This window comes from Triticum aestivum, chromosome 2D (assembly GCF_018294505.1).
Source record: "Triticum aestivum cultivar Chinese Spring chromosome 2D, IWGSC CS RefSeq v2.1, whole genome shotgun sequence".
Lineage (NCBI taxonomy): Eukaryota > Viridiplantae > Streptophyta > Magnoliopsida > Poales > Poaceae > Triticum > Triticum aestivum.
Window position 1 is genome coordinate 5,855,632 of NC_057799.1, and position 21,634 is coordinate 5,877,265.

General features: G+C 43.8%; 1 protein-coding gene across 1 annotated transcript; it reads right to left on the reverse strand.

Moving 5' to 3' along the window:
* Nucleotides 1–421: 421 nt before the first annotated feature.
* LOC123050910 (uncharacterized) lies at nt 422–2,250 on the reverse strand. Its single transcript, XM_044473618.1, has 2 exons — nt 2,224–2,250; nt 422–1,070 (listed from the first exon to the last, which is right to left on the reverse strand). The coding sequence occupies exons 1-2, from the start codon at nt 2,248–2,250 to the stop codon at nt 561–563; spliced, it is 537 nt and encodes a 178-aa protein (XP_044329553.1). The 3' UTR covers nt 422–560.
* Nucleotides 2,251–21,634: the final 19,384 nt, after the last annotated feature.

The window sequence follows — 21,634 nt, forward strand, 5'->3', positions numbered from 1 at the left end:
ATAATTCAAACTTTTGTTCATAATTTGATATTTTTCACAAAATCCAAAAAAAAACCTAGTAAATACCACTCCCTCCGTCCCACAATGTAAGACGTTTTAGCAACCTAAACTAGGTTGCAGAAATGATTGTGGAACAGCGGGAGTACATGTTTCCGGTAGTAATCTAGAAAAAAAAAATCAGTTTTTCTGCACAAAAGGATTTTTTCTTCAAAAGAGGGTCCAGTTTTCCGAGCGTAAACTTTGGGCCCACCCTTCATTTTCTTTCTTGATACGTCACTGCTTGTATGTACCCAATATATGTCGCGTAAGACGTTACCCTATATATACGGTAATGTGAAGGTAGAGATATATCCTCTCATTTCAGCATGCCAGGGAGATATATGTTGTGATGCAATTCAAACAAGTGAGTTGAGACGACTCAGAGAGAAAAGTAAAAGGTTTACTTGCTGCTCTTTTATTTATAGATAGATAGATAGATTTTACGAGAATAAGACGGCACGTTTAAAAAAAAAAAGAGAGATGAATGAAGCATGGGTTAAAAAAAGAGAGAGTATGCATTTTCAAGGGAGCGAGGCAGCCAGCTTGCATGCAACGCGGCATTTGTCATTTGTGGCATCCTTTTCCTTTGAGCAACGCTTGAAGCATTCCATGTCTTGGTCGATGGCTTTCTTATTGGCAGGTGTAGCCATGATGTAGCCAAATCTTGCGGCTATGTAGGGGCAGTCCATGTCGCAGTGGTTAGAGCATGCCTCGTTGCAGTCCGCGCTGCATTGGGCAGAATATAGATAGACCGTCTTGTTGCCGGGGCAGCCGCCATGCTTGTCCACGGATTCCTTGAGGGCATCCTGCCCACCAGACGTGGACAGCATATTGAATTGAAGCACCTTCTGACCGACCGAGGAGAGCTCGGCAAACAAGTGCTCGATGTGGGCGACGCTGCTGGCCTCCTTCTCGGTGCCCCCGCAGGCCTTGTCGACCATGGTGGCGCACGCGGCGTCCTTCTTCTCGCCCGTGCCACAGAGCTTGGAGTACTCGCTGAGGCAAGTGGGAGGAGCAGGGACCTGACAACGCTAGCCTTTCGCTTGGCTGCCATCATATCTTGTAGTCGATTTCTCTTTAATTTGTGACAGACGATCGATGAATGCTGGTGTTGATCGAGATGCCAGCGTTTCATTATGTGATTATTATATATAGGCCAAGGCAATGGCCATGATCTGGTGATGTGATTGTGAGGCCATGAGCCATTAGAGCTCCGTGCATGCCAAATTTTTTGCATGCATTTCTATATGATATGACCGGCCAAAACGCCCACCCACACGACGACCGAGCTCCAAATTTCCTTTTAGGGACCGAGCTCCAATTTTAGCACTAAAGACATGCATATATATGTGAGGTGTGGATTTTCTTCTACGTACTTATGTCTTTTATATAAGAAAAAGACTTGGGTGATTTTCTATAGACGGAAACTAAGCACCAGTGTCGTTGTTAATTATATTGAGCTCACTAGTTTTCTCCCACATCAACACACCCTTCTTTCCCGACTGAGACCGCCCCCCGGTCATGAACCCATGTGACGCTCCTCCTCTCTTGGATGAGACATCCTATTCCGTGCCTTGCCGCTCACCCTTTTATGTGTATATGAAAAATGTTTCTCACCCATATGAAAAAATGTCAATCCTGTATTAAAGAACTGCTGTCAAAATTTTAAAATAATTTTCACGTATTCAAAATATGTGAATTGCCTACTTGAGGTATGGCAATTGTATAGCCAAGAAATGGTCATCACATATTTTTTCAGTTTTCATAGTTTCATTAAAATTGTTCATTGCCTAAGAAATTGTTCAAGTTTGCGTGTATAAAAACAAAACATTTAAAAGGAAACGAACATCTAAAAATGAATAAGAAATGAAAACATGTTTGGTGTATTTTTAAAATGTTTATCATATTTTTTAACGTTCATCACGTGTTCAAAAATAACATGGGAAAAGAAAATATGGTACAAAAGTAAAGAATAAAAACCAAAAGGGGTAAAGGAGAAAAACCAGAAATAACCAAGAGGAAAAAGAGAGAAAACAAAAAAAGCAAAAAAATTAAGGGAGCACAAAAGAACCTGCGGATATCGTTCAGCCCGCAACTATCGGGTGCCCGACATAACTATTCTATGCGCCATGCACGGAATAGAATTCTTCCAGCGCGCTGGATACTCCAAAATCATCAACTGACGGTAGCCCTTACAAAGGTCACACCCATCTTCCTAGGCGCTGACAATGTGCACCACTTGTCGCAACATGGTTTTTTCTTTGCTTTTCTGTAGTTCCAATTATTCCAAAAATATATATCTCTTGAAATGTGCGTCCGCATTCCTAACCGGTTTCATCATTGGATTTCTCGCGTCAAGATCTTCATAACTAGATCCCACGTTAATAGGTCTTGATGGAAAAGTTCGGAAAAGGCCAGAGAAAAAAAATCTGAAAAAAAATCTCTGCTTCCACGAGAAACAAAAAATCCTATAAAAACGAAAACCGAAAAACCCGGCAACCAAATAAAATAGAGCCAGGAAGCATGGTTGCGATTTTTTACTTCTTTTCCTTTTCAAGAAGCTCCAATGTTTTTTCTCCGAGAAGCACATCGCGGAGGCAAATCTCTGCTTCCACGAATAGCAAAAATGTACTTCGCATGGAAGAAAAAAATTCCTTTCCAACAAGCACAATTGTGCATCTTGCAGAAGCAACTCTGTGTTTCTCATGGAAGCACTTTTTTTTTCCTTTTCGAGGAGCACAGATGTACTTCAAGAAATATGTGCTTTCACGAGAAGCAATTTGTGCTTCTCTTTAAAGCATAGATTTTTATCCCAAGAAGCACACGTATGCTTCGGAAAAAAGATAAAAAGAAACAGGCAAAAACAAAAAAGCCAAAAGAACCAAAAAAACATTTAAAATCCAAAAAATACGTACAAATAAAAATAAAATTAAGAGGAAGCGCTCAGCACGCGACATGTTGACAGCTGGGCGCACTCGCATTCCAAGAAAGTGAACCTTGCGAATGCGCAAAAAAAAGGACCCTTGGGGAAGCCCCGCAAGGGGTAACCCCCTTGGATAGTTGCTCTCTGGATAATCAGCGAACGCGCAGCCCCCCCCCCCCCCCCCCCCCCTCCTCCGTGCATGATTTGGGCCGGCCCATGTGTGGGCACTTGGCAGCCCTATTTTTCTTCTTCTTTAATTGTATTTTTCTTTTACTTATTTATTTTACTTTGAGAATTGTTCATCTCCAAATCGGAAAAATGAGAGGTTTCAACAAAAATAATTTCAAAAATTGTTCTTGAATTTGCAATATGTTCACAAAACAAAAACTATTCATGAAGAATTTCATAAAACGTTCATGATTCAAACAATGTTGACTTCAAAAAATATGAAAATGTTAACAATAATTTTTAACTCAGATCTCTAAAAAGTTCATCGATTCGAAAAAATGGGCTGATTCAAAATTTGTTCATGAATTCCAAAAAAGTTGTTAAATTTCGAAAAATTTCACCTTAATTCCAAAAATCAGCATCGAGTAAGAAAATGTTCAGGGAGTTTCAACAAATGTTCCTGAATTTGTATAAAATCTTTTCGAATTCGAGAATTTTCAAGATTTCAAAAAATGTTCACGAATTAGTGAAATAATATTGCGAATTTAAAAATTGTTCAAAATATTTAAAAGTGCACGAACCATAAAACGTTCATGAATTCAGAAACTGTCAATGACTGTAAAAGATATTCACGAACTTGAAAGATGTTCACAAAATGAAAAGAAAATAAAGAAAATAAAAAAGGTAGAAAAGTAGAAATAAACTAAAAATGAAAAATAAGAAGAGAATAGAAAACGGACATGAAAAAAACGTAAACAGAAATTGAAATTGAAAGTTAAATTGAAAAGAAAATATAAAAATGGAAAGGAAATCAGAAAAGAAAAAGGGGAAATGAAAAAGATAAAAGATCGAAAAACCCAGAAGAAAAAAACAAAGGAAAGGAGAAAAAACTGGTTCACGGAGGTTCTAGAACCTTCCTAAAAACGGTGTGACAAAAACGTACTGGGCCCACTCATACAGAGAATGTGGCCCAGAGAGGGTGCGCGTCAGGTCCTAGAATTATTCCACGCTCGCTGCGTGAAATAGCATTTTTCTTGTGAATAAAGCAGCACCCTTGTGCATCTAGATTTTGTAAAGGTTTTAGCGGGTTTTCTGTGTGTCTGTTTTCTCTGTCGGTCTAGTATGCCTTCTTTCCTTTTTAATTTTATTCATTTTTTATTTTCATTTCTTTTTCCCTATTTCAGTTTATTTTGTTTTCCATTATTTTTCCTTCACTATTTTTTGTTTTTCCTTTTTTCTAATTTTAAATTCATGAACGAGCTTTAAATCTGTGAACATTATTAAAATTATTGAATAGTTTTAAAACTTTGTAATAAATTAAATTCAATAATGATATTTCAAATTTCTATTTTAAAAAATCAGGAATATTATTAAATCCAAGAAGATTTTCAAATTTGCGAATGTCTTTCAAAAAATATTGCACTTTATAAAAAGGTCATGAATGTTATACATTCTAATGCTTAATTAGTTCACATTTTAAAATACTACAGGGCCATTTGGATCGAAGCCATGGTCTGCCCAGCCAAAATATTTGTGTTGGCCGAGGCTTGGGGTTCTGTTTGGATGGGTTCCAAATTTTTGGCACAGCCCAGCCCGCCTGCACTCATCCCATCTGTTTTTACGCCAAATCGTTGGCGAAACCTCGGCTAGCAAATCAGTCGCCAACTTTTTGGTATGCCCACGATTTGGCTGAGTGAACGTGGGTAGCAACCAAACAACCCCTACTTCTCTTGTTTCGTTTTTTAAGATGTACTTCCTCTTTTTTTCATAAAATTGTGGGATTTAGTTTTCTATGTTTTTTCTTCATATTAAAATGAGTATTGTATAATCAAGATTTAACAAGCTAATCTATGTAGAGCCACTTATGATTGGCGGCTTCATGTGCTAATACATAAAGCTTATAGAAACACCTCTAAACCTTTTTCTTGGTACGTGATAGGTGTTAGAGCATATTTCTCCCTAAGTGGTTCTGGTGATTGATGACAATGTGTTCGCAGACTAATCGTGTGCATTGAGCATTTCAAACTATCAAGCAATTGGCACAAGACGATTCGTGTCCCTCGGAGTTTCAAGTGAAGACGGTTTTCTTTCCTGCGTTTCTTTTTGGTGGACGTGAGTCGTAGGGAAAACCGTACTATCAAGAGGGGGTCCGCTTCGAAAAGGTTTGGGTGGATTCAATACGTACACATTCATATTGCACCAATCGCCACTTTCCGCCTCTTTGCAGTTGTCCTTCTTCTGTGTTGCAGAAGTGGTGGAGTGCTGCAAGCGGTAGTACCGCGGGCAGCAGCGGTAGTACCGCTTATTGACGGTAGTACCGCTGCTAGTCCCGCTCGTACTACCACTCGTGGTTGGGGCCTTGATTTTTCGTCTCGGGTTTTACGGTAGTGCCTACGGGTCTCTACCGTGCTACCTATTTGCCCCTAGAGAACAAGCGGAAGTAGGACCGGTAGTAGAGGCGGTAGTACCGCCCTTGCCACCGCTGCTACTACCGCCCGTTCCTCTGTTCTCCCCTGTTTCTTCACTCTCCGGTGCTTCCTGTAGAAAGCAGTAGTACCGCTCCTGGAGCGGTAGTATCTTTTTGTTGCGGGTAGAGCAGTGCATAACGGTTGGATTTGTCCCCCACTATAAAAGGGGGTCTTCTTCCTCAAGAAGACCTACCTCTTCCTCCCCCAATCTTCATTGTTGCTCCAAAGCTCATTTTCGCCCGATCTCTCTCCCTAGCCAATCAAACTTGTTGATTTTCTAGGGATTGGTTGAGAAGGCCCCGATCTATATTTCCACCAAGAGAAATTTGATTCCCCCCACTAATCCCTTGCGGATCTTGTTACTCTTGGGTGTTTGAGCACCCTAGATGCTTGAGGTCACCTCGGAGCCATATTTCATTGTGGTGAAGCTTCGTGGTGTTGTTGGGAGCCTCCAATTAAGTTGTGGAGATTGCCCCAACCTTGTTTGTAAAGGTTCGGTCGCCGCCTTCAGGGGCACCACTAGTGGAATCACAGCATCTCGCATTGTGTGAGGGTGTGAGGAGAATACGGTGGCCCTAGTGGCTTCTTGGGGAGCATTGTGCCTCCACACCGCTCCAACAGAGATGTACTTCCCCTCAAAGGGAAGGAACTTCGGTAACACATCCTTGTCTCCTTCGGCTCCACTTGTGGTTATTTCTTACCTTTACTTTGTGCAAGCTTTACTTGTGTTGTATCCTTTGCTTGTACTTGTTGTAGTTGTTCTTAGCATCATATAGGTTGCTCACCTAGTTACACATCTAGACAACCTATTTATTGGTAAACCTAATTTGTGAAGAAAAGCTAAAAATTGGTAGTTGCCTATTCACTCCCCCAGTCAACCATATCGATCCTTTCAATAGGGATGGACAAAAATAGCTTGGTCATTAAATTTGTGGCCCGCGCCTTAATGAAGCAAATCAATCACTGATTTTAGCTTGTTAAGCTCGACAATATTAATGAATGATCTAACAAATTTGATGAGCAGATCATTAAGCCCGTCGATGCAATGCATCATCGTGAATCCTAGTGGTTGCAGTGACCTTAGTACACCTCAGGTCCTGGGTTTGACTCCTGATGGGAGCGGATTTAAATAGGCTTGGTCAAAAAATTCTGTAATAAAGGATTGTAGGGCTATTATTGCCCTCCAGTAAATACAAAACAGTGCAGTGCACCATAGATTCTTACCCTAAGTGGCAACATTTCATGGTAGCCTAACCCATCTATTCAATATAATCAACCATAGTGTTTAGTTAGTTCCAGAAACTGGAATTTGATTTGTGACAAAATATTTGAGAATTTGGATGTCTGCTAGAAGCTTGTGGTAATATATGTCAATGAGCACTCTTGAGGTTATGAACTTCAAGTGAACTGAGCCGAACAGAACAAGATTTTTCACTCGTTAAGGTTACCGAGCTTAGATATCACGAGCTAAACGAGCCGGGCAACTCGTTAACACCCCCCCCCCAATCGTCAGTGAGTTGTTCATGGCTGAATTCATTTTAGGGCCAATTGCATTTGTATCCCTAACTCGAACCCGGCCACTACTCACATTTACCCCTAATATTTTGTTGTGCTCAAATTGACCCCTAAAAAGCATTTTAGGTCACCTGGATGCCCTTTCGTCTGGTCAAAGTCGTTTGACCGTTAATTTGAAAATTTATAACAAATTCATATGAACTCGGAGACATACAATTAAGATATCAAAATGTTCAGAAAACATCATCTGGACGTGCATGCCATTTACATTCACCACCTATATGTGCATTCATTTGCATTCACCCTAAATAGATCATTAATCTTATTAACCGTAAAAAAAGATTAGACAAGACTCTTGTCATAAATGCGAATGACATGCACATATATAAGATGTTTTACTGAACATTTTAATATCTTATTTACAATTTTCTGAGTGCATACGAATTTGTTATGAATCTTCAGAGTAATGATCAAACGTCTTTGACCAGACGAAAGGGTATTCGGGTGACCTAAAATGCTTTTTAGGGGCAAATTTGAGCAGAACAAAAAATTAGGGGCAAATATCAGTAGTGTGTTCAAGTTAGGGGTAAAAATGTAAATGTTCCGTTATTTTATTGAAGTTCAAGACTTATCTGTGCTGCTACAGAAAAGATGAAGTACCTGTTGGGGATCGTAGCAGAAATTAAAATTTTCTACGCATCACCAAGATCAATCTATGGAGTTTACTAGCAACGAGAGGGGAGGAGTGCATCTACATACCCTTGTAGATCGCGAGCGGAAGCGTTCAAGAGAACGGGGTTGATGGAGTCGTACTCGTCGTAATCCAAATCACCGATGATCCAAGCGCCGAACGGACGGCACCTCCGCGTTCAACACACGTACGGAGCGGTGACGTCTCCCACGCCTTGATCCAGCAAGGAGGAGGGAGAGGTTGAGGAAGAAGGCTCCAATAGCAGCACGATGGCGTGGTGGTGGTGGAGTGACAGTTCTCCGGTAGGGCTTCGCCAAGCACACGCGAAGGAGGAGAGGTGTTGGGGAGGGGAGGGGCTGCGCCTTGGATGTGGTGCTACAGCCCTCCCCTCACCCCTCTATTTATAGGGAGAAGTGGGAAGGGGGCCGTTCCCCTCTAGATGAGATCTAGAGGGCGGGCGGCGGCCAAGGGGGGAGGGAGCTTGCCCCCCAAGCAAGGGGGGCGGGCCCCCTTTAGGGTTCCCCCCAAACCCTAGGCGCATGGGCCCTAGGGGGGTTGGCGCCCAGCCCACTAAGGGCTGGTTCCCTTCCACCTACAGCCCATAAGGCCCTCCAGGGCAGGTGGACCCTCCCGGTGGACCCCCGGAACCCCTCCGGTGGTCCCGGTACAGTACCGGTATACCCCGGAATATTTCCGGTGACCGTATGGTGACTTCCCATATATAAATATTTACCTCCGGACATTCCGGAACTCCTCGTGACGTCCGGGATCTCATCCGGGACTCCGAACAACATTCAGTAATCACATACAAACCTTCCTTATAACCTTAGTGTCATCGAACCTTAAGTGTGTAGACCCTACGGGTTCGGGAATCATGCAGAGATGACCGAGACACCTCTCTAGCCAATAACCAACAACGGGATCTGGATACCCATGTTGGCTCCCACATGTTCCACGATGATCTCATCGGATGAACCACGATGTCGAGGATTCAAGCAATCCCGTATACAATTCCCTTTATCAATCGGTACGTTCCTTGCCCGAGATTCGATCGTCGGTATCCCAATACCTCGTTCAATCTCGTTACCGGCAAGTCACTTTACTCGTTCTGTAATGCATGATCCCATGACTAACTACTTAGTCACATTGAGCTCATTATGATGATGCAATACCGAGTGGGCCCAGAGATACCTCTCCGTCATACGGAATGACAAATTCTAGTCTCGATCCGAGCCAACCCAACAGACACTTTCGGAGATACCTGTAGTGCACCTTTATAGCCACCCAGTTACGTTGTGACGTTTGGTACACCCAAATCATTCCTACGGTATCCGGGAGTTGCACGATCTCATGGTCTAAGGAAATGATACTTGACATTAGAAAAGCTTTAGCAAACGAACTACACGATCTAGTGCTATGCTTAGGATTGGGTCTTGTCCATCACATCATTCTCCTAATGATGTGATCCCGTTATCAATGACATCCAATGTCCATGGTCAGGAAACCGTAACCATCTATTGATCAACGAGCTAGTCAACTAGAGGCTCACTAGGGACATGTTATGGTCTATGTATTCACACATGTATTACAATTTCCGGATAACACAATTAAAGCATGAACAATAGACAATTATCATGAATAAGGAAATATAATAATAACCATTTTATTATTGCCTCTAGGGCATATTTCCAACAGTCTCCCACTTGCACTAGAGTCAATAATCTAGTTACATTGTGATGAATCGTACACCCATAGAGTTCTGGTGTTGATCATGTTTCGCTCGTGGAAGAGGTTTAGTCAACGGATCTACGACATTCAAATCCGTATGCACTTTACAAATATCTATGTCTCCATTTTGAACATTTTCACGAATGGAGTTGAAGCGACGCTTGATGTGCCTGGTGTTCTTGTGAAACCTGGGCTCCTTGGCAAGGGCAATAGCTCCAGTGTTGTCACAGAAGAGAGTCATCGGCCCCGATGCATTGGGAATAACTCCTAGGTCGGCAATGAACTCCTTCATCCAGATTGCTTCATGTGCTGCCTCCGAGGCTGCCATGTACTCTGCTTCACATGTAGCTCCCGCCACGACGCTTTGCTTGCAACTGCACCAGCTGACTGCCCCACCATTCAAAATGTACACGTATCCGGTTTGTGACTTAGAGTCATCCAGATCTGTGTCGAAGCTAGCATCGACGTAACCCTTTACGACGAGCTCTTCGTCACCTCCATAAACGAGAAACATATCCTTAGTCCTTTTCAGGTACTTCAGGATGTTCTTGACCGCTGTCCAGTGTTCCATGCCGGGATTACTTTGGTACCTTCCTACCAAACTTACGGCAAGGTTTACATCAGGTCTGGTACACAACATGGCATACATAATAGACCCTATGGCCGAGGCATAGGGGACGACACTCATCTTTTCTCTATCTTCTGCCGTGGTCGGGCATTGAGCCGTGCTCAATCTCACACCTTGCAATACAGGCAAGAACCCCTTCTTGGACTGATCCATATTGAACTTCTTCAATATCTTGTCAAGGTATGTGCTTTGTGAAAGACCTATGAGGCATCTCGATCTATCTCTATAGATCTTGATGCCTAATATGTAAGCAGCTTCTCCAAGGTCCTTCATTGAAAAACACTTATTCAAGTAGGCCTTTATACTTTCCAAGAATTCTATATCATTTCCCATCAATAGTATGTCATCCACATATAATAAGAAAAATGCTACAGAGCTCCCACTCACTTTCTTGTAAACACAGGCTTCTCCATAAGTCTGCATAAACCCAAACGCTTTGATCATCTCATCAAAGCGAATGTTCCAACTCCGAGATGCTTGCACCAGCCCATAGATTGAGCGCTGGAGCTTGCATACTTTGTCAGCATTCTTAGGATCGACAAAACCTTCCGGCTGCATCATATACAATTCTTCCTTAAGGAAGCCGTTAAGGAATGCCGTTTTGACGTCCATTTGCCATATTTCATAATCGTAGAATGCGGCAATTCCTAACATGATTCGGACGGACTTCAGCTTCGCTACGGGTGAGAAGGTCTCATCGTAGTCAACTCCTTGAACTTGTCGATAACCCTTAGCGACAAGTCGAGCTTTATAGATGGTAACATTTCCATCCGCGTCCGTCTTCTTCTTAAAGATCCATTTATTTTCTATCGCTCGCCGATCATCGGGCAAGTCTGTCAAAGTCCATACTTTGTTTTCATACATGGATCCTATCTCGGATTGCATGGCTTCAAGCCATTTGTTGGAATCTGGACCCGCCATTGCTTCTTCATAGTTCGAAGGTTCACCGTTGTCCAACAACATGGTTTCCAGGACAGGGTTGCCGTACCACTCTGGTGCGGAACGTGTCCTTGTGGACCTACGAAGTTCAGTGGTAACTTGATCATGATCGTCATCATTAACTTCCTCTCTAGTCGGTGCAAGCACCACAGAAATATTTTCTTGTGCTGCGCTACTTTCTGGTTCGAGAGGGGTCATCTCATCAAGTTCCACTTTCCTCCCACTTACTTCTTTCGAGAGAAACTCTTTCTCCAGAAAGGACCCGTTCTTGGCAACGAAGATCTTGCCTTCGGATCTGAGGTAGAAGGTATACCCAATGGTTTCCTTAGGGTATCCTATGAAGACGCATTTTTCCGACTTGGGTTCGAGCTTTTCAGGTTGAAGTTTCTTGACAGAAGCATCGCATCCCCAAACTTTAAGAAACGACAGCTTAGGTTTCTTTACAAACCATAATTCATACGGTGTCGTCTCAACGGATTTCGACGGAGCCCTATTTAAAGTGAATGCGGCAGTCTCTAAAGCATAACCCCAGAATGATAGCGGTAGATCGGTAAGAGACATCATAGATCGCACCATATCCAATAGAGTGCGATTACGACATTCGGACACACCATTACGCTGAGGTGTTCCAGGCGGCGTGAGTTGTGAAATAATTCCACATTTCCTTAAGTGCGTGCCAAATTCGTGACTCAAATATTCCCCTCCACGATCTGATCGTAAGAACTTTATTTTCCTGTCACGTTGATTCTCAACCTCACTCTGAAATTCCTTGAACTTTTCAAAGGTCTCAGACTTGTGTTTCATTAAGTAGACATACCCATATCTACTCAAGTCATCAGTGAGGGTGAGAACATAATGATAGCCACCGCGAGCCTCAACGCTCATTGGACCGCACACATCAGTATGTATGATTTCCAATAAGTTGGTTGGTCGCTCCATTGTTCCGGAGAACGGAGTCTTGGTCATTTTGCCCATGAGGCATGGTTCGCACGTGTCAAATGATTTATAATCAAGAGACTCCAAAAGTCCATCTGCATGGAGTTTCTTCATGCGTTTGACACCAATGTGACCAAGGCGGCAGTGCCACAAGTATGTGGGACTATCATTATCAACCTTACATTTCTTGGCATTCACACTATGAATATGTGTAACATCACGTTCGAGATTCATTAAGAATAAACCATTGACTAGCGGGGCATGACCATAAAACATATCTCTCATATAAATAGAACAACCATTATTCTCGGATTTAAATGAGTAGCCATCTCGCATTAAACGAGATCCAGATACAATGTTCATGCTCAAAGCTGGCACTAAATAACAATTATTGAGGTTTAAAACTAATCCCGTAGGTAAATGTAGAGGTAGCGTGCCGACGGCGATCGCATCGACCTTGGAACCATTCCCAACGCGCATCGCCACCTCGTCCTTTGCCAGTCTCCGTTTATTCCGCAGCTCCTGCTTTGAGTTACAAATATGAGCAACCGCACCGGTATCAAACACCCAGGAGCTACTATGAGCGCTGGTTAGGTACACATCAATAACATGTATATCACATATACTTTTGGTATTGCCGGCCTTCTTATCCATTAAGTACTTGGGGCAGTTCCGCTTCCAGTGACCGTTTCCCTTGCAATAAAAGCACTCAGTCTCAGGCTTGGGTCCATTCTTTGTCTTCTTCCCAGCAGCTTGCTTACCGGGCGTGGCAACTCCCTTGCCGTCTTTCTTGAAGTTCTTCTTACCCTTGCCTTTCTTGAACTTAGTGGTCTTATTCACCATCAACACTTGATGTTCCTTTTTGATCTCCACCTCCGCTGATTTCAGCATTGAATATACCTCAGGAATGGTCTTTTCCATCCCTTGCATATTGAAGTTCATCACAAAGCTCTTGTAGCTAGGTGGGAGCGACTGAAGGATTCTGTCAACGACCGCGTCATCCGGGAGATTAACTCCCAGTTGAGACAAGCGGTTGTGCAACCCAGACATTTTGAGTATGTGTTCGCTGACGGAACTATTCTCCTCCATCTTACAACTGTAGAACTTGTCGGAGACTTCATATCTCTCGACCCGGGCATGAGCTTGGAAAACCATTTTCAGCTCTTGGAACATCTCATATGCTCCGTGCTGCTCGAAACGCTTTTGGAGCCCCGGTTCTAAGCTGTAAAGCATGCCGCACTGAACCAGGGAGTAATCATCAACACGTGTTTGCCAGGCGTTCATAACGTCTTGGTTTGCTGGGACGGGTGCTTCACCTAGCGGTGCTTCAAGGACATATGCTTTCTTGGCAGCTATGAGGATGATCCTCAAGTTCCGGACCCAGTCCGTATAGTTGCTACCATCGTCTTTCAGCTTGGTTTTCTCTAGGAACGCGTTGAAGTTGAGGTTGACATTAGCGTGGGCCATTTGATCTACAAGACATATTATAAAGATTTTAGACTAAATTCATGATAATTAAGTTCATCTAATCAAATTATTAATGAACTCCCACTCAGACAGACATCCCTCTAGTCATCTAAGTGATACATGATCCGAGTCAACTAGGCCGTGTCCGATCATCACGTGAGACGGACTAGTCATCATCGGTGAACATCTTCATGTTGATCGTATCTGCTATACGACTCATGCTCGACCTTTCGGTCTCTTGTGTTCCGAGGCCATGTCTGTACATGCTAGGCTCGTCAAGTCAACCTAAGTGTATTGCGTGTGTAAATGTGGCTTACACCCGTTGTATGCGAACGTTAGAACCTATCACACCCGATCATCACGTGGTGCTTCGGAACAACGAACCTTCGCAACGGTGCACAGTTAGGGGAACACTTTCTTGAAATTTTAGCGAGGGATCATCTTATTTATGCCACCGTCGTTCTAAGCAAATAAGATATAAAACATGATAAACATCACATGCAATCAAATAGTGACATGATATGGCCAATATCATTTTGCTCCTTTTGATCTCCATCTTCGGGGCGCCATGTTCATCATCGTCACCGGCATGACACCATGATCTTCATCATCATGATCTCCATCATTGTGTCTTCATGAAATTGTCTCGCCAACTATTACTTCTACTACTATGGCTAACGGTTAGCAATAAAGTAAAGTAATTACATGACGTTCCAGTTGACACGCAGGTCATAAATAAATTAAGACAACTCCTATGGCTCCTGCCGGTTGTCATACTCATCGACATGCAAGTCGTGATTCCTATTACAAGAACATGATCAATCTCATACATCACATATATCATTCATCACATCCTTCTGGCCATATCACATCACATGACACTTGCTGCAAAAACAAGTTAGACGTCCTCTAATTGTTGTTGCAAACTTTTACGTGGCTGCTATAGGTTTCTAGCAAGAACGATTCTTACCTACGCCAAAACCACAACGTGATATGCCAATTTCTATTTACCCTTCATAAGGACCCTTTTCATCGAATCCGATCCGACTAAAGTGGGAGAGACAGACACCCGCTAGCCACCTTATGCAACTAGTGCATGTCAGTCGGTGGAACCTGTCTCACGTAAGCGTACGTGTAAGGTCGGTCCGGGCCGCTTCATCCCACGATGCCGCCGAATCAAGATAAGACTAGTAACGGCAAGTAAATTGACAAAATCGACGCCCACAACAACTTGTGTTCTACTCGTGCATAGAAACTACGCATAGACCTAGCTCATGATGCCCTTGTTGAGGATCGTAGCAGAAATTAAAATTTTCTACGCATCACCAAGATCAATCTATGGAGTTTACTAGCAACGAGAGGGGAGGAGTGCATCTACATACCCTTGTAGATCGCGAGTGGAAGCGTTCAAGAGAACGGGGTTGATGGAGTCATACTCGTCGTGATCCAAATCACCGATGATCCAAGCGCCGAACGGACGGCACCTCCGCGTTCAACACACGTACGGAGCGGTAACGTCTCCCACGCCTTGATCCAGCAAGGAGGAGGGAGAGGTTGAGGAAGAAGGCTCCAACAGCAGCACGACGGCGTGGTGGTGGTGGAGTGACAGTTCTCCGGCAGGGCTTCGCCAAGCACACGCGGAGGAGGAGAGGTGTTGGGGAGGGGAGGGGCTGCGCCTTGGATGTGGTGCTGCAGCCCTCCCCTCACCCCTCTATTTATAGGGAGAAGGGGGAAGGGGGCCGGCCCCTCTAGATGAGATCTAGAGGAGGGGCGGCGGCCAAGGGGGAGGGAGCTTTCCCCCCAAGCAAGGGGGGCGCCCTCCCTTTAGGGTTCCCCCCAAACCCTAGGCGCATGGGCCCTAGGGGGGTTGGCGCCCAGCCCACTAAGGGCTGGTTCCCTTCCACCTACAGCCCATAAGGCCCTCCGGTGCAGGTGGACCCTCCCGGTGGACCCCCGGAACCCCTCCGGTGGTCCCGGTACAATACCGGTATACCCCCGAATATTTCCGGTGACCTTATGGTGACTTCCCATATATAAATCTTTACCTCCGGACCATTCCGGAACTCCTCGTGACGTCCGGGATCTCATCCGGGACTCCGAATAACATTCGGTAATCACATACAAACCTTCCTTATAACCCTAACGTCATCGAACCTTAAGTGTGTAGACCCTACGGGTTCGGGAATCATGCAGACATGACCGAGACACCTCTCTAGCCAATAACCAACAGCGGGATCTGGATACCCATGTTGGCTCCCACATGTTCCACGATGATCTCATCGGATGAACCACGATGTCGAGGATTCAAGCAATCCCGTATACAATTCCCTTTATCAATCGGTACGTTACTTGCCCGAGATTCGATCGTTGGTATCCCAATACCTCGTTCAATCTCGTTACCGGCAAGTCACTTTACTCGTTCCGTAATGCATGATCCCTTGACTAACTACTTAGTCACATTGAGCTCATTATGATGATGCAATACCGAGTGGGCCCAGAGATACCTCTCCGTCATACGGAGTGACAAATTTCAGTCTCGATCCGAGCCAACCCAACAGACACTTTCGGAGATACCTGTAGTGCACCTTTATAGCCACCCAGTTACGTTGTGACGTTTGGTACACCCAAAGCATTCCTACGGTATCCGGGAGTTGCACGATCTCATGGTCTAAGGAAATGATACTTGACATTAGAAAAGCTTTAGCAAACAAACTACACGATCTAGTGCTATGCTTAGGATTGGGTCTTATCCATCACATCATTCTCCTAATGATGTGATCCCGTTATCAATGACATCCAATGTCCATGGTCAGGAAACCGTAACCATCTATTGATCAACGAGCTAGTCAACTAGAGGCTCAATAGGGACATGTTATGGTCTATGTATTCACACATGTATTACAATTTCCGGATAACACAATTAAAGCATGAACAATAGACAATTATCATGAACAAGGAAATATAATAATAACCATTTTATTATTGCCTCTAGGGCATATTTCCAACAGTACCTGGCAGGTGTCAAGCATGCATGAGAAAATGCCTAAATTTCACTTTAAAAGGGCACATGTTGGGGTAGAAAATGGGGATTGACATGAATTTTCGAAATGCCCGGTTCGTCTGGTACGAGGCGAGACCTAGCCCGGCTTTCCTTGGTTCTTCCAGCTTGAGACTTGTTTCAGGCAGTTTCCAGGTTGTCATAGTCTATGGCCACATTTGAACTTCTCATGTGTACACCAACCGGGCAATGTACTGTGGGGTCAGAATATTTATGCACACACAAAACGCAAGCTTCTACTCCCTCAGTCCCATAATAGTGTCAAAAACGTTTTTATATTATGGAGTGGAGAGAGTAGGTATTAATATGTATTTCTGTACCAAGAGAGACCTTATTTTATTAAGGAAAACACATGTTGACCTAAAATACACCTACATTGACCTTATCCTAGAATCCAATAAAAAAAATTGTTCGCCTGGAAAAATGGGTTCCCAACTGCACCTTTGAATTTCCAGTACACGAACCCAAGTTTCGCCTTGATTTATCTTAATAACGAAGATACTACTTGTGCTGCTCTATATATCTGATGAGATAAAGATCAGAGTGTTGCGAAAGCTTCATCAGCTAGTTTTATAGACCGTGAGCTAGAGACAGAGACCCGAGTATGCATGGTTCCACTTCCTTTTTCTTCTTTTTCCTTAGGGCTTAAGGAAGTTTATCCATTGAAGATAACGTTTCTTGTCAGTTGTTACTGCTATAGCGCACACATCACTGATTATAAACTGCTCAGGATTGAAGGGCTGGAAGACTCGAAGGACTATTTGCAATGGTGGCAGTGGTGCCGATTTAGAAAATAATTTTCCTTGAGTCTCACCATGTTGATGGTGTCGGCTGTCGTGGTGTCGATATATTGTTGGCATAGATTCCTGCCCACCTCTATGGCCGATGAGGTTAGGGTTTGCGGGATTTGTCGGTGTGACGACGATGGTTTTCCCTTTGAGGTTTGGTTCTCCTGCCTCATCTTAGTCATGTTTGTACGACCTCTAGGTTGGGGTCATGGATCTGTGGATCTTCCGGCGCCGTATCGTGGCCTTGATGACTTTTCGTCCGTGATCAACAATACCTTTCTGGCTCCGGCATTGAAGAGACGGCGGTGATGCGCCATCGATCCATTTGGGAGGAAGAAGGTGATCACCACATCCATTTGGGAGGAAGAAGGTGATCACCACATGTATCTCGGTATTTTTTTTTCTTTATTATTGGGGGTGCCTTTATTATTGGATTGATAAATAAATCTAAGGCCATTCTTGGGGGAAAATACTGATTACACTTTATTTCTGAACCTTTGTATATATATGTCGCTTAAATAATAAAATCTTATGACAAGGAACAACAACATGTTGTTATCATTTACGAAAATAGTAACTGGCGAATGTTCCCTAGGAGGTGGATGGCAAGCGAACATTTTATATGGCATTTTTAGGTGGTAGGAGATGGCAATTTATGCCCCTTTTTGCCGAAATTTTCTTCTTTCCAGAGAATGTCATACGTCTCTGAAGAAATCGCCGTGCGTCAAACTGCCAGCAACAATGTTTGCAAATGTTACCCCTCCCAGCAAACTTTTGCTGGCCATTGGCACCCATCATTTATTAGTGGAATCTTTTTTGGAGAGCTTATGTCTGTCCATGTGCCAAGTATATATCTTGCCCCTCTAGGCCTCTAGAGAACTTCTCTTCCGACATATAGATATACTCCCTCCATCTTATTTAACTGCCACTCAAACGGGTGTATCTAGGCGTACTTAAGTGCTAGATACACCCGTTTGAGCGACAGTTAATATGGGACGGAGCGGTACATCTAGATACATCTGTTTGAATGGTAATTAATATGAACGGAGGTATATTATATTACGTTTGACATTCTGCTTGATCAAATTAAGAAACCATCAATTCTTAGAAGTGATGAGAAGTCATCAATCAGCAGGCAATTCACAAGTTACTTGAGCTTTCGTTTCTTCTGGCTCAAACTAAGCCAGGTACATGCATGCATGCCCAGACTTTTCTTAGCCGCCATGCCAAGTAGGATCCATATAGTACGTCAAACAAACTTTGTTGACGGCTCTCAACGTCGCATATCTGGATTGATTCTTCACATAACATCACGATAAGGGCCTGGTACTACGCACATATTGTCATGTCCCAAAGTATCATTGTTTTTTTCGGCAAAACTTTTAATCTATTCATCATTAATCATGATACAACGTATACCAGAAATATCGGGGACCGACGTTGGCCTCATACCAGAAATATTCATCCTCTTCCCTCCCCTAGACAAGACCGACGTTGCCCTCATATCGGGGAGTCATTCCCTTTACGCCCCCACATCATGTTATGATCTCAGTCATGGTGTGAGGAGGAGACTGGTGATTTACCTGTCACTGGCTGTCTGCCACCTGATCCCCATGGTACTATACAATGGCCTTTCACTGTGTTCAATAACATTATATTTCTGGCTGGGCAAAGCGTGCATATCCCCCTAGTACAAGATATAACGTTGGTAAGAGAAACTGGATGGGGAACACAAGAATCACCAATATTTTCAGTAATTGTCTATCTGGGATAGGCTAGGAGCTCTGATATCTCATTTTCTTAATAATTAAATTATCATGATCCTTGCGCATACCGTGTTGCCACCTCTCCTCCATCGGCTCTATCAGTGGTGGAATGCGGGGAGGCTCCATTCTACCGTCGAAAGCTGTAGCTAACCTTGTTCGGCCCATTAGGTAAGTCTCGCCTCTCCGTTACTTCGGCCCTTCCAGTGGGGGTGGCATCGTCCTTCAAGAATGTTTCCTCTAGCGCTGGTGGCATGTGAGATGCCGAATCTAGCGACAAGACTGAGTGGACAAGTATGTATGTGTTGTCCGTCTCTTGGTCCTTCTGGAGGTGGTGCTCAATAAGTTTCACTCAAGCTCAGGCGGCAAATGTGCGATCGGATGTAACTACAGGATTGGGTCGACAGGTTTGTATTTTCCCCTTTTGTGGTCTAAGCAAGGGGGAGTTGTCCGTGTATTTGGTCTGCTCGGCCATTCAAGGTGGCGCTTCCGAGTTGTGTTCAGGTCAGTTGTGCTTTGGCAGCAGGGGTGCGAAATCTACTAATTTGAGTGGACAGCTATGTGTGCTCGACCCAGCGTCGTGCTTTTATCGAGGAAGTGGATCATTTGGGGTCGATGCCGCTCGCTCTTCTCAACAAAGATCGGTGACTTTACAATTGTCTTCATGGATACTACTCTCATGTTTCAGCGGCGGCAACATTTGGCGCGCCATTGCCAATGTGCGGTATGGAGAAATGGTGTATTTCTTGAGGACTGCCTTGCAATTTCAGTTTCTTTAAGGGGTTGTCTCGTAAAGTTGTAATCTTGGTGCAAAGAGAAAAGATAAAGCATTTTCTTGTGTACTAGCTTCGCTCTTGGTGTACGCCCTTGTTGGAGCGCTCAGAGGCCCTTGTTCTACAAACATAGTATAGACATAGATGCTTACATCCATGCATGCACACTCATCTCTATGAGCGTATCTCGCATGCACGGATTCTCATATGAGCATCTTCCAAAGGTTGAGTTGGTTGAACGCCAACTCATATGAGCACGTTCGAGAGACTGAGCAGCAGAACTTGAGATTGACGTTGTACCACCGGAAAAATAGCGCTGAAAAAGGCTAAAGTAAATTCAAAAAATGTGACCATCCATGCCAAATCTAAGACTTGAAGCCGGGTGAGCAAGTTCCACCACAAAGAACCTACCCATCTGCTACGCTCAGTTCACGAGTGCTCGGAAGCGCTTGCTAGCTTGCCAATCACCTGACGGCAGCGCACCAGACTTTGTGATGTCTAAGTGCACTTAGTCATAATTGACCAATTTTATCATTTCATTTCTTATGTGTTGGCCTTGGTCGACCGGCTTTATCCACATAATTAACTTTGTAATAATCTCACCGCTATGGGCAATGTTATGATGCGGTGGCCAGACGACACGTACTTTATGGTCACTTGTAGATAAACTCTCGTTTATCTATACCAATATAAAAAAACTCAAATGGGCAGATCCAAACCATCTCGTGTTATCTAGCGGTTTAAATCGCTCTCCAATGTTGAGCACCAAACACGTTTAACGCTGTAATTACCCACCACTGCCATTGGTTATAAACACGTTTTGACTCAACACAATCCCTTGAAATCTGCCATGTAATTAAGATCCTACCATTCCCGCGAAAAAGTAATTGATATCTGACCAAATACCAATGTTGCATCTTACCTAATACTTCCTCCGTTCCTAAAAATTTGTCTTTCTAGAGATTTCAACAAATGACTACATACGGAGCAAAATGAGTGAATCTACGCTCTAAAATATGTCTATATACATCCGTATGTGGTAGTCTATTTAAAATCTCTAAAAAGACAAATATTTAGGAACGGAAGGAGTATAACGTGCAACTAATATCCTACCTAATATAAACGTGCATTGCACGTACATTAGTACTAGTATCTAAAAAGAACCAAACAAACTGGACTCAAGGTGCTTGGTTGAGGATTTTGAAATTTCACTGAGGGCCCTATGGTTGTCTAGGTGCGCAATCTGCATGCTTTGCTTCCCTTTGCCAGTTCAACCCCGTGAGGATCCCTCCTAAAACTGCTTCTACATTAATTCGCCCATCTGTGTTTCTGGCACCTTTGGAAGCACCAAAATGTGGTCGTGTTCCGGCTCTGTCTACCCGAGAAGGTTCGCCCCGCCACGAGCTCGGCCGCTGTCTCATCCAAGCAGCTGTGAAGATGAAAAAAAAAACCCTCCACCAACCCTCGTCCTCGCCTCCTGCGATGACAACGGCATGGCAAACCACGTTGGCCCCGTCTCCGGTGATGATCGGTCCTGTCTCGGCCTTGCCAAGGCCGACCGCATCACCCCAATCTCAGTGTGGGGCTATGAGCTGCGCCTCCACGCGGAATCGACTGACGCGAGCAGCACGAATTCTTGGGCAACTGAGAAATAGCAAGTCCAGAGAAGTAAAGAAATTTCGGGCTTGCAATGCCTGATGAATGTGACCCCACCTGTTGCAACTAGCAGCATGCATGCATGCATCCAGAT